We start from the raw sequence: 13,038 nt of genomic DNA, 5'->3' as shown, positions 1-13,038 counted from the left end.
ATGCATATTCACAAGGAGGCGGGGCCATCCGCTATCCATAATTCATGAGGTTTCGCGCGCTTTCGTGACCACGTGGTTTGGTTTTCGCGCGGAATCCGCGGGGCAGGAGGCGGCGGTGATGGCGGTGAGTGGCCGTGCCGTGCCGGGCCGTGCCGGGCCGTGCCGGGCCGGGCCGGGGGAGCCGCTCGTGTGGGGTGCCGCCGCCGCGGGGGCGGGCCGCGGGTTCTCCCCGCTGCCGGACACTCGGCGCTGTGGGGTCCAGAGGGGATTTGGGGGTGGGGGGGGCGCGCCCGGCGGTGCTCCCGAAACGCGGGGGGAATTTTCCCGCAGAGCAGAGAGCGGGGCCGGGGCACGATCGGACCCTTTCCCTCCGCTCCGGCTGCGCTGCGAGGATGGATTTACGATTTACCCCCGTGTCTCCCCCCCCCCAATATGTTTCCATTGTCATTTGCAAGGACAGCTAATTATTATAATTCACGGGTGATCCACATACCCGCTTCTGGCGGTGCCAGCCCCTCTCCCCTGCGGCCCCCTGCCCTCACGCTCGCTCCCGTCCCTGCAGGACTCCTCCGAGTCGCAGGCGGCGGTGACCAGCCCCGTGCGGAGCTCCCGCCGCGGCGATGCCTTCACCAGCAGCCCCGGCCGGGACCTGCCCCCCTTCGAGGATGAGTCCGAGGGGCTCCTGGGCACCGAGGGGCTCCCCGAAGAGGAGGAGGAAGGGGAAGAGCTCATCGGGGAAGGGATGGAAAGGTAAGAAAATCGTTCGGGGGGTTGTGTCCGGCGATGGGGTGCTGGGGATGTCAGTGCAGAGACATGGAGGGAGCTCTCAGGCCTTGTGGGATCTCTCTGCTGTGCTGGCAGCTGGGGTGAGGAGGCTGAAGAGCTGCTGGGCAGCGGAGAAAGGTCAGAGCATGATTTCATTTGAGTCCTGGGAGAACTGAGCAAAGTGCCATCATGGTCCTGGCTGGGTAAACCAGGATCTGCCTGGATGTGTGATGTGCATTCAGCCCAGCTCTTTACTTCTGCAGGCGTAAATTTTGATGTTGTTTTACCTGGGAAGCTGACCTTTACAACACAAAGGCTTGAATGCTGGCATTCCCAGCCATGTTTCTGGAGCCCTTTGCATTCCTAGCCATGGTGCTGGGGCCCTTTTACTGCAGGCATCTTCCACCAGGAAGTGCCTTCCTGCTCAGCACCGTTCTGTCCTGCTGCAGAACCCCTGTCCTGACACCTGCCCAGCAGTAGCTGGAGCAGGGCTGCAGAGTTGCTCTCCTGGCCTGATTCCCTGCTCTGTGTGTGTGTGCCAGGGACTACCGGCCCATCCCAGAGCTGGACGTGTACGAGGCAGAGGGCCTGGCCCTGGATGATGAAGATGTGGAGGAGCTGACTGCCAGCCAGCGGGAGGCTGCCGAGCGGGCCATGAGGCAGCGGGACCGGGAGCTGGAGCAGGGCATGGGCCGCATGAGGAGGGGGCTGCTCTACGGTAGGTGCCATGAGCTGAACCACCCTGGGGGCTTGGTCATAACCTCACCCTTCAGGGGGAGCTGGGCTCTCTACTCTCAGGGTAGTAGGGAGGTCTCTAGAGCTCCAGTGTGCCTGGGCTCTTAATGAAATCGCTGGCTGTGGACTTTGCTGGATTCCCCAGTGCAGGATCCCTTTCCTCTGGGTTTCCTGGGAGCTCGTTTGGTGTCCTTCTGGTCACTGGTGAAACAAATTTAGGATCCTGGGCCTGTATCAAAGGATTGGGATTCTACCAAGCTGTGCTGTAGAGTGTGTTGGTGCTCCTGTACAGACTTTTGGCAGGATGGATGGAAGGGCTTTTGATGCACTTTCAAGCTCATTCCTTGGTCAGTGCATTAATAGACTTGAATGTGTGCTGTTGCATACAAATCTTCATATTCACACCCTTAAAGTCTTGGCTGTGTTGTGGAAGATGCAGGAGCAAGTCTAGAACTGGATTTAGGCTGTGCCTGGGATGTCTCTTGGTTTGTATCCCAGGCTGTGACCTCCTTACTTCCACAGCCTGTGCAATCCCACTGTGGCTAATCCATAGGGTGGGAATGGGAATCCCAGCTCTTGAGCAGTTTTTCCTCCCACCCCTTAGACAGTGATGATGAGGATGAGGACCGTCCTGCCCGGAAGAGAAGGCTGGCAGAGCGGGCTGCTGAAGGCATGGAGGAGGAGGATGAAGACATGATTGAGAGCATTGAGAACCTGGAGGACATGAAAGGGCACTCCGTGAGGGAGTGGGTTTCCATGGCAGCGCCCCGCCTTGAGATCTATCACCGCTTCAAGAACTTCCTGAAGACCCATGTGGATGACCATGGGCACAATGTCTTCAAGGAGAGGATCAGTGACATGTGCAAAGGTAGGGCTGGGTCACTGGAGGCTCTCTCGTTCTTTAGGTGGGTCACAGTACTTTGTGGTGATCCAGTACAGAGGTGGACATTCTGCTGCCTGCTCTCTTTGTTCCAGACATTGAATCAGCACTTCAAGAAAGCCTGATGCTGATGGATATAAATGAATAATGGAAACATGTCTAGTTTCTTCTTTGATTCTGGCTGACTAATTAGAAGGCCCCTGGCGTTTGCTCCTCATTAATATTCATTTCGTAGAAATGCTAGCAGAATATGTGGGGCAGCAGACAGTGGTCTGCAAGTTTGTGATCTGAAAGAGACAACAATTGCTTGCTGTCTGCACCAGTTACTTTCTCACACTGGAAACTGCATTATCTAGCGAGGGGACACAAATAGACCTTGTGACTTTGGAAACTGTGTCAGTGTTGCAGCCTTGTATTCTGACTAGGCACTGCCAGAAGAAACGGTCATTAAGGCTGTCATTGATGAGTTTTAAAAGCAGAAATTGTCACATCTAGGAGCAGCTCATGTAGCTGTACTTGTTGTATTTATTCTTTATATTTAGCAGAAGCTTGAGCTGTGGAAGGGGATCAATTTTGTAAAGGAAATAAAAGGCATTTGTCTCATCCATTTCCATGAACATAAGACACAGGAGGTTTTTTGCCAACCATTCAGCACACATAATGTCTCTCCTATTAGCTTCTGTTTCCTGGAGGTCTCTGAGAGAATTGTATATTGGGCTGAGGCTTTTGAATTTCAGGAACAGTGAGCCTGGGAAGTATCTGTGCAGAACTGGAGAGGAACAATCACAGGCTTGGTACTGATGAAGAATTTGTTAGAGAAATAAATTAAAAAATTTTAAACATTTTCAAATTGTTAATCTCTAAATTTTGGGGAAGGTGCAGAGATCTGTTAACTGCAGCCTGCAAGATATGGGCTTGTATGTTCTGGCTATTCTTTGGAAACTTCTTGAGGAATGAACAGGCTGAAATTACAATTCACCCTGTCTTTTTCTAAAGAGAACAGAGAGAGTCTGGTGGTGAACTACGAGGATCTGGCAGCCCAGGAGCATGTCCTTGCCTACTTTCTGCCTGAGGCCCCAGCAGAGATGCTGAAGATCTTTGATGAAGCAGCCAAGGAAGTGGTGCTGGCCATGTACCCCAAGTATGATCGCATTGCTCAGGAGATCCACGTCCGTATCTCCCACCTCCCTCTGGTGGAAGAGCTGCGGTCACTCAGGTGAGAGCAGAGCTACCAGCAGTGGCTGTGGGGCTTGCATTAGGCTTTGGGGTACTCAGGACTCCCCTGTGAGCTGAACCTCTGGGTGAGTCCAACAGGATAGCTGAGCTTAGCACAGGGGAAAATCATACAAAGGATGAACTTTCAGCATCCCTGAGGTAACGTGTGCCTTGCAGCAGGAGTATTTCTGGAGGGTGTTTTGCCTTCTGATGCCTGCAGGCATCCAGCATATCTCTGTCTTTCCTCAGGCAGCTGCACTTGAATCAGTTGATCCGGACCAGTGGAGTGGTGACAAGTTGCACAGGGGTCCTGCCTCAGCTCAGCATGATCAAATACAACTGCAGCAAGTGCAACTTCATCCTAGGACCCTTTTTCCAGTCACAGAACCAGGAGGTGAAACCCGGTTCCTGTCCAGAGTGTCAGTCTCTTGGGCCTTTTGAAATCAACATGGAAGAGGTAAGAGACTGTGTGCTTGCCTGGATGAGAGTGCTGCTCATCCTGCCCCACTGCCTGTTCCTCACAGCCCTGCTTTGACTCCCACCCTTTGAACAGCTTGAGGGGGTCTTCTGCTATATCCAGGGGGCTGTGAAGATAGGTCTGAGCTCTTAACCTGAATGACTCAGTTTATCAGCCAAAAGTAATTTATTGCCACACTGCAGGTGTTTTGGATTGAATCTTTTGCCACAATCATCTTTGTTGTACACAGTTATTCCTAGTTTAGAAACGCAGAAACACCCTGTCCAGATCTCCTTCCAGGTTAGGTCAGCCTGTCCTGATCTGTCAGTAAGGAAACCAGAGAGCAAAATCATTAATGTGGAGCTTCTGACTTTCATTCTTTGCTTTGTACTTTTAACCATCACAAGTGGAGCATTTTTCTCCCAGGAACTAGTCAGGTATTTGGGTGGACAAACACAGTGGCGAGATGCAGCGAAGTGCTTTCCTGTCCCCACTATTATCTATCACACCCTGGAATTGCTTCTCACAACCTCCACCCTCCCATGTCCAGAATTTTCTCACTGAAGTCCTGGAATTGCCCTTCTCTCTGAGGTGCCTGTGAAGGGCCATGCTGGTGCCTTGCTGGGTAACTCTGGTTTTGTTGCTGCAGACAGTGTATCAGAACTACCAGCGCATCAAGATCCAGGAGAGCCCTGGGAAGGTGGCTGCGGGCAGGCTGCCCCGCTCCAAGGATGCCATTCTCCTCGCTGATCTGGTGGACAGCTGCAAGCCAGGAGATGAGATTGTGAGTGCATTGTTCAAGTCTGGGGACAGCACAGGGTATTTTTAAATTCTGACAGTGACATCACAGCAACATCTCTGGGGATGGGGGTGTCATCCTCAAATGCATTTGAGCCTTACCTGAGAATGGAGAAGGGGCTGTTTTGTACTGACAAAGCATTTCCTGCTTCCCAGGAGCTGACAGGGATCTACCACAACAACTATGATGGCTCCTTGAACACTGCCAATGGGTTCCCAGTGTTTGCAACTGTGATCCTGGCCAACCACATTGCCAAGAAGGACAACAAGCTGGCTGTTGGGGAGCTGACTGATGAAGATGTGAAAGTGATTGTGGGTCTGTCCAAGGACGAGCAAATTGGGGAGAAGGTGGGTCAGCCTCAGATGTCCCTTATTTTCCTGTTGATAGCTTGCCACCTGGCAGCTGGATCAGAAAGTGATGAAATGGGTCAGCTGGCCAAACAGTGGTTAAAGGAGCCCAGAAATCCAGTTCTCTTTGAATGGTCTTCTGTAGCTCTCAGACAGCTGTTGATGAGAGTCAGTTATAGGAGAGAAGTATATAAGGAACCTCCCTTGTACCTTTGGTAGTAAAATTTTCTGCTTCTCCCTTTCCTTCTCTGAGCCTTCTACATCACAACAGGGCTAGAAGACAGGTGACAGACACTTAGACACTGCTTATATCTGATCAGTTTTCTCTCTCTGTGTCTTAAAAGCCAAGTGGTAGAAGTGTTCTGTGAGGCCAGTGACTGCATCTCCAGTCCCCTAAAGGGGATATTACTGCTTAGCTTGAGTTGTGGTAGAGATTTTAGCTTTGTTTCCTCTTTATGCTAAGACCTGAAAGAACAAGCTCCTGGACTGGTGCATGTTCAACCTCACTTGGGTCAGATTTAATTTCTGTAATGGGGGACTTTGCTCCATTACCTTGGCTGTGCTTTGTTACACTGACTGCTGTTGCAGTGGATGCAGCAACTTCAGCTGAGCCAGGAGTGTTTTAACATGAGTAGTCTCCAGCATCAGGTTATTTTCAGAATACCCTTGAGAAAATAAGCCAGTTGTTTGTAATATTTGACTATGACAACAATTCATGTGTGGCACAGCCCTTTCGAGTACAGTCACATGCAGGGAGTAAGCCTCTGATCAAGGTCCCAACTTTACAAGAGCTGATAACAGGCACTGTGGTGTACCTTGTGGAGAACAGGGTTGTGGAGGCAGTGGCAGCAGCTTCCAGCACCAGACTAAATAATCTTCATGCCCCAACAGCACCATTTTTGTGAAGTTCCTTTAGGCAACAGTGGGTGGGTCATTACCTTTGAAAAAGCCCTCACACTGTAGGTAATAAAACACTCTTTGGAGACAGCAATATCTTAAGAGTAGCTTTAGAGATGGCACCTTGCTGATGTTCATGCAAGATTCTGTTCAAAATGGGAACTGGTATTCCCTGGACAACCTCTCTGGTTTCCCTTTCAGATTTTTGCCAGCATTGCCCCATCTATTTATGGCCACGAAGATATCAAGAGGGGCTTGGCTTTAGCTCTGTTTGGCGGAGAGCCCAAAAACCCAGGTGAGTGTCACCAGTGTCCTTTGGTCCTGCCTCACTCAGGGAGGGCAAAGGGGCTGGGGTTTGTCTGTGCCATTACAGCAAGAGTGCTTAGAGTTGTCTGGGTGGCTTGGTAACAGACAAGGTTTAGCAGACTGGGGGATATCTGTGATTGAACTGGCTGTTTTATCACTGAAAACTCTGGTGTGACAGTAGAAATGCTATGTCTGAAAACAGCTCCTGCTGCAAACCCAGGCAAGTGTTTATCCCTCCTCTAGGAGGTGACATTTAATGTTCCTTCAGAGGTTTGACCTCCTGGCACCCTGATTTGTTATCATCTCCTTAGAAGGATGTGTCAGCAAGGTTAGAAAGTCTATTTTACAAGGATGACTGCCTCCAAAACTGACTTTCTTTCCCCCTCAACTTTCCTGTAAACTGCCATGCCTGCTGCTTGCCCTCTCTTCAGCTTTGTGGTGCTCAGGGCAGGGCTGCTGCCAAGCCATGCACTCAGCTGCCACGTGGTTTTCATTGCTTTTGTAGGTGGCAAACACAAAGTTCGTGGTGACATCAACGTGCTTCTGTGTGGAGACCCTGGAACTGCAAAATCACAGTTTCTTAAATACATAGAGAAGGTGTCAAGCAGAGCAATTTTCACCACTGGCCAGGGTGCTTCTGCTGTGGGCCTCACGGCCTATGTGCAGAGGCACCCGGTCAGCAAGGAGTGGACTTTGGAGGCAGGAGCACTCGTGCTGGCTGACAGAGGTGTCTGCCTGATTGATGAATTTGACAAGGTGAGCCTAGCTTCATCTCTCTGTGAAGTGACCAGCTGTACCTCTGAGGACACACTAACTCATGGTGACATGTCCCAGATGACCCAAGTCCCTGCAGTTTGCTTAGGCCCCTGCTGGTCCATAGTGCAGTTTGCTGCCTTTTCAGAGCATCTGGAGCTGATTGCCCTTGGTGTGTTTGGCAGTGGGGTATAGAGACATAGTTTCACTCTAAATCGTTCCTGCTTTCCTGCAGATGAACGATCAAGACAGGACCAGCATCCACGAAGCCATGGAACAGCAAAGCATTTCCATCTCCAAAGCAGGCATTGTCACATCCTTGCAAGCTCGCTGCACCATTGTTGCTGCTGCCAATCCCATAGGTAAGTGCTGAGAGACCACAGGACCATCTCAGGCTCCCAGCATAAGTCCACAGCCATGAGAGCTGTGGCACAGCTTCCCCTCCCTCTGCCTGGTTCCTTCCTGGTCCCTCCCTCTGCCTGGTTCCTTCAAGTCTGGAGCAGAGATCAAGCAAGCAGGAAAGTCTTCAGTAACATAGTGGAGGTGTGTCCTCCCTGCAGAGCTCCAGCCTTGGAGCCTGTTTGAGCTGGATTATCTGTGACCAGGTGGGCGATATGACCCGTCGCTGACGTTCTCGGAGAACGTGGACCTGACAGAGCCCATCATCTCTCGATTCGATATCCTGTGCGTGGTGAGGGACACGGTGGACCCAGTGCAGGTAGGGGCTGTGCCAGGAGCGTGTGTGGGCCTCAGTGCTGCTGCTGGGATGCTCAGCTGCAGCTGCCCGTTGAGTTTTTTGTGTCCAGTGAGTGTGCTCAGTGTCTGTTGGTGCACTGCTCTCTTGTAGGATGAAATGCTGGCCCGGTTCGTTGTTGGCAGCCATGTCAAGCACCACCCAGGCAGCAAGGAGGCAGTGAATGGGGACACGAACGAGGTCATCCTTCCCAACACCTACGGGGTTGAACCCATTCCTCAAGAGATCCTGAGGAAATATATCGTCTATGCCAAAGAGAAGGTCCACCCCAAACTCAACCAGATGGACCAGGACAAGGTGGCCAGGATGTACAGTGACCTCAGGAAGGAGTCTATGGTGAGAATACTGGGGGAAGGAGGGAAGAACTGTATGTATCTAGACTGCAAATCAGCCTGAGACTGTTCCAGCATATGTTGACACATTCTTGCCATTCCCATCACAAAAGTCTGTGCCACTGTTCTGTGAGAGACGGGCAGATCCTGCAGTGTCTGCTGAACAGATGATTCTTCATCTAAGTGCAGAGTCTTGCCTGTTGATGATGTATGGACTGATGGACTGGGCACATGTACAGTGCCTGCCATGGCAAAGTCCTTTTCTTGTCACCCAGTCTGGCAGGCCTGTAGGAGATGTTTGCATTCACTCAGATCCACATGCTCGTGGTACATTACAGGGTGGCATTATCTGTAGAAATGCCTTTCTCTTTTGTCCATGGGATGTCTCAGGCTCATCTCATGCTCTCCAAGTGAAAGAGGAATTTGTTGAGGTGTGAGGGAGATTTTGTGGAGCTCAGGTAAACTATACCTGTTTTGATTGGCCTTTTTTTTCTTTAACTCCTAAAATTTGCTGGAGGAAGCTGGATTGCTTATCTTGGGAAGGCCCTAAACAGTGTCACAGAGTGACCCTGCAGCATCCCCTCGCGCTGTGCTGAATTCAGATAAGCAGGGAAGCTGTGCCAGGCTGTGTGGCCGTGCCAGCAGGTGGCAGAGCCTCCTTAGCCTGAGCCACCTCAGAGGTGCAGAGAGCTCCCTGCAGCGTGAAAGGAGCTGGATCCTGTGCCAGCTGTATCCCTCAGTGACTTGCCTCCTCCCCGCAGGCCACGGGCAGCATCCCCATCACGGTGCGGCACATCGAGTCCATGATCCGCATGGCCGAGGCGCACGCCCGCATGCACCTGCGCGATTACGTGGTGGAGGACGATGTCAACATGGCCATCAGGGTGATGCTGGAGAGCTTCATCGACACGCAGAAGTTCAGCGTCATGCGGAGCATGCGCAAGGTGGGCACCGCCTGGGCCGGGGGCTGTGCCTGCACCCCGGGCCCGCGGGTGCAGCTGCAGCTCCTCGCGCTGCCCTGGCTGTGGGAAGAGACCTGGTGCTCTGCAGGGGTCTGTCCTGTGCAGGCAGGCACTGAGCCTTTGTAAGTGGAGTACTGTGGGTCTGAAGCGTCAGGGAATTTCCCTGCCTGACCGTCCAGGAGCCACTCTGACAGTCACACTAACACCACGTGGGACCAAGGCTGGTTCACAGCTACACACACCACACTGACACTCAGACAAGGTGTCCTTACCAGCTTGACCCCAGGTATTCCAAAGTCTCAAACATCTGGATACTTAAAATAATTTAATCATTGTACAATAACAACAGCTCAAGCTGGGTGCCTTTGAGGAGGGACCCCAAACAAGGTGCTGTTCTGTGACTGGCCCTCCTTAGTGTGTGGTGAGGCAATGTCCTTGTTGGATCTGAGAAGGAAGTGTACCTTGAGCTTTTGAGTCAAAACCACTGCTATGTCTATACTTTTTTGACACTTTCCCTTCTATTTTGGCACAGGGCTGCTGCCAGGTGATCAAGCCAAGCAGGCAGTTTGTTTCTTCACATTTTTATTGGGCTCTCAGGGTACAGTTAGCCACAGGACAGCACTCACTGTGGGTTAGTGTGCAGTCTGCCCTGTTCTCTAAGTAGCAGGGGCTGGCTCTGAACAGCTCTTGGCTGGCTGCATGCTGGCATTTATCCACTGTTGAGTGTCTGCCCTCTGTCTGGACGACTCGTGGCCTCTCTCTTTGGCCTCAAACAGCCAGCCAAGTATGAGCGTCTGCTGGGGAGGCACAGGGCAGTCTGGGTTAAGGGAGGCTGCTCTGTGCCTTGCCCAGGGCCAGCCCTCCCATGGCTGTGTCCCTGTGGGCAGCACAGCTCCACTGCAGTGCACTGTTAGCCCCCAAGAGGCACCAGCCCCCCCAATGGAGATTCCAGATGGGAATAAAAGCAGTCAGCAGAGGAGTTGTGGCTGCCAGAGAGCTGCCTCTGCATGTGCAGCTGGCAGCTTGGCAAGTCACTTGAGACACACTAAGGGCACAGGTGACAGCAGTGTCATTTGGTTCCCTGTGTGCTCTGTGGCAGGAGGGGGTTGGTTGGTGCTGGGCACTGCAGTGTGTCACTATTCTGATCCTCATGGCTCCTCTCATCCTCCCTCCCAGACCTTCTCCCGCTACCTTTCATTCAAGCGGGACAACAACGAGCTGCTGCTGTTCATCCTGAAGCAGCTGATTGCAGAGCAGGTGATGTACCAGAGGAACCGCTACGGAGCCCAGCAGGACACCATAGAAGTCCCCGAGAAGGACCTGGTGGACAAGGTATGGGCTTATAGCCAGCTGCCTCTGGGACCGCTTCATGCTCTCTCTGCAGCCTCCAAACCAGAGGCATTCTGAGACTTCTAACCTCCCTTCCTGCATTGTGATACCATAAAAAAGACTGGTGTTAATCAATATAACCCAGCATCAGGATTGTCTCTTCTGTATCTGCTCCTCTTGTTTGGAAGTTCTGTATTCTCCCCTCTCTGTTCTTATTCACGCCCATAAAGCCTTGGGGTTGGAATGGTAAATCCTGTGGTATGGTGCTTATGCAGGTGAATGAGAACTCAAGTTCCCTGACATCAGCATTTGAAGAAGCCAAAAGCAGAAAAATCTGTGCATGAACTTTTCCAATCCCTCCTGAGGCTAGCTTGCCTCCTCCTTAATGCATCTTCATCCTTGTCCAAAGGTTGCACTTCTGACTTGGCCTTTCTGTGCAGAATATTGACCTTGTTTAGCACTAAAGCAATGTGGTTTAGTGCTTTTCTGCTCTTTGCATCAGATGTGCAGAGTACCTACTTCCAAAGCCACAGCTTGGTGTTGCCAGGGTGACCACCCCCAGTCAGATGTCTCCATTGCAAAACTCTCCTGCTGAATGAGGTTTTGGGGGCTTTTGGCTAGGAGTTACCTTCTGTCTCTGGTGGAAGTAAAAGGACGAGCTGGGAGCAGGCAGATGCTGAGCCAGCATCCTCTCTTGGCTCAGCTCAGCACTGCCAATGCTCCCTCCTCCTGACCCGCAGTCTCCCCTGCTACTGCAGCTCTGGTTCCTGCTGAGCAGAGCAGAGATTGCTGACTGTCAAATTTTATGCAGCCTCTGCTGTGGAAAACCACATGGTTCTTACTTTGATTAAATAATCATTTACCTCTCCCCTCTTCCTCCTCCCAGGCTCGGCAGATCAACATCCACAACCTCTCAGCCTTCTACGACAGTGAAGTGTTCAAGATGAATCGGTTCAGCCGGGACGTGAAGCGGAAGCTGATTGTCCAGCAGTTCTGAGGCTGGCAGCAGAGTCTGCCACATCCTTCTGTGAGATGAGACCTCCATCTTCCAGCCCTCCAGGATGCTACAGAGATCCTGAGCCAGAGGGACTAGGCTGCACATCCTCTTGCTTGCTTTGTGCCTTATGGATTAAAGGAGCGCTGAGCTGCTGAAGACCTTGTGAATAGAACAGAATTAAGTAGTTAAATGCCCTGTCAAGTCTGTTTAGCAACTTCTTCACTATTTTGCCTTGTAGCTAAGCACAGCAGGGAGAGAATTGCTGGCCATCTACATGACATGTTTTCTGTTTGTTTGTCACTAGTTGTTATGGGCTCCTCTGCAGGAGGGACCAAGTGGGAGCATTTGGAAAGCATTATCCATCCCCCTTGGATTGCAAGCACCCTCAGGGATTCTCTGTTCCCATCTCTGGTGACTGCACAGCCTGATGGGTGATAATTGAAACTGCTTTCAACTCTTGATGAACCAGCCAGCCTCTGCTCCAGGCCTTTGTGCCTGACACTTGACATTTCCCCAGGTGCCCACATGGGTTGACCTTGTGCAGGGAAGGAGAGGGGAGGCAGAGGAAGATAAGAACTGAAACAAAATATAGTTCTTTCTGGTCTTTATTATGATCTGTTTGGGCACTGAAAACTCCTTCAGTGCCTGCTGGGGAATCTCCAGAAGCCAGAGTGGAGGGGCTTCCCTTGCCTTAGTGGATGTTATCTGTGTAGCTGTCAGCAGGTGTGAATTTACAGCTGAATCCAAGTGCTATCTTTGACACCTAAAATGAACTCCCTCTCACACCCATTTGTTGAGGGTGAAGTACCCATGGTGCTGGTTTTGGGCATGGCAGTGGAGGAGGCCTAAGCTGGATATGTTCAGGAAGGACAAGATGGGCTCAGTGTTCACATGCAATTTTCTTAGTATGCGTGTTTTAAATACATTTGTTTTTCAATACTTCTGCATTTCCTCTTTTGATAACTGCTGCCACCAAGAGTGGAAGTAAGAACTTAAGTGAGCAACCTGGATGCTGTGTGAACTGCTCAGCAGCTTGTGGGGTTAGGTTTGGGTACATTCACATCTCATATTTGCTCTTCAGGTTAGTAGGAATGGCCAGTGCTGACTGTCAGCTCTACCTGAGACATCTGTGGACTGATAGCAGGGCACACTTGCCTTGGACCATGCTGTGAATGCTGCTTTGCCCACCAAGAACCTGCCTGCAGAGGTTCCTTCCCTGTCTTGCCTGTGTATGTTTGTATCCCATTGTGACTATCCCATCACAGTATTTCCCACCTCCCTTCCTTACACACACTTAGGTTAGACAGCCCTGATCTCCTGCCTGGGCTGCCACTTGGATTCCAGTCTGGGAGAAGCAGTAGCCCCTCTGCAGGACCCAGCTGAGCTCTGCAGTGCATGTGCTTTTTCCTGCCTGGAGCTGTGGGACCTTGTGGCATCTCCAGCCTCCTGCCTGAGCTCAGGAGAATTTGTGAGCTGGCTGCTGCAGTTGTGTGCTGGCCAAGCAGAGGTG

General features: G+C 51.6%; 1 protein-coding gene across 1 annotated transcript; it reads left to right on the top strand.

Moving 5' to 3' along the window:
* Positions 1 to 54: 54 nt before the first annotated feature.
* On the top strand, positions 55 to 12,467 carry MCM2 (minichromosome maintenance complex component 2). Its single transcript, XM_064432719.1, has 16 exons — positions 55 to 124; positions 563 to 750; positions 1,308 to 1,483; positions 2,105 to 2,368; positions 3,377 to 3,596; positions 3,845 to 4,052; positions 4,702 to 4,836; positions 5,007 to 5,198; positions 6,297 to 6,390; positions 6,907 to 7,157; positions 7,390 to 7,516; positions 7,760 to 7,872; positions 8,002 to 8,244; positions 9,002 to 9,184; positions 10,379 to 10,534; positions 11,418 to 12,467. Exons 1-16 carry the CDS (start codon positions 119 to 121, stop codon positions 11,526 to 11,528), a joined length of 2,667 nt encoding a protein of 888 aa, XP_064288789.1. The 5' UTR covers positions 55 to 118; the 3' UTR covers positions 11,529 to 12,467.
* Positions 12,468 to 13,038: the final 571 nt, after the last annotated feature.

The sequence above is a fragment of the Passer domesticus genome, chromosome 9 (assembly GCF_036417665.1).
Source record: "Passer domesticus isolate bPasDom1 chromosome 9, bPasDom1.hap1, whole genome shotgun sequence".
In the NCBI taxonomy this organism is placed as follows: Eukaryota; Metazoa; Chordata; class Aves; order Passeriformes; family Passeridae; genus Passer; species Passer domesticus.
The sequence above is the reverse complement of the archived record's forward strand: the minus strand, read 5'-3'. Positions and strand labels throughout refer to the sequence as shown.

Bases quoted from the DNA above. Each gene is read 5' to 3' on its own strand.
- MCM2 (XM_064432719.1), top strand. The intron at 1,484-2,104 runs GTAGGTGCCATG...CCCACCCCTTAG, and splicing joins GAGGAGGGGGCTGCTCTACG to ACAGTGATGATGAGGATGAG. The intron at 8,245-9,001 runs GTGAGAATACTG...TCCTCCCCGCAG, and splicing joins ACCTCAGGAAGGAGTCTATG to GCCACGGGCAGCATCCCCAT.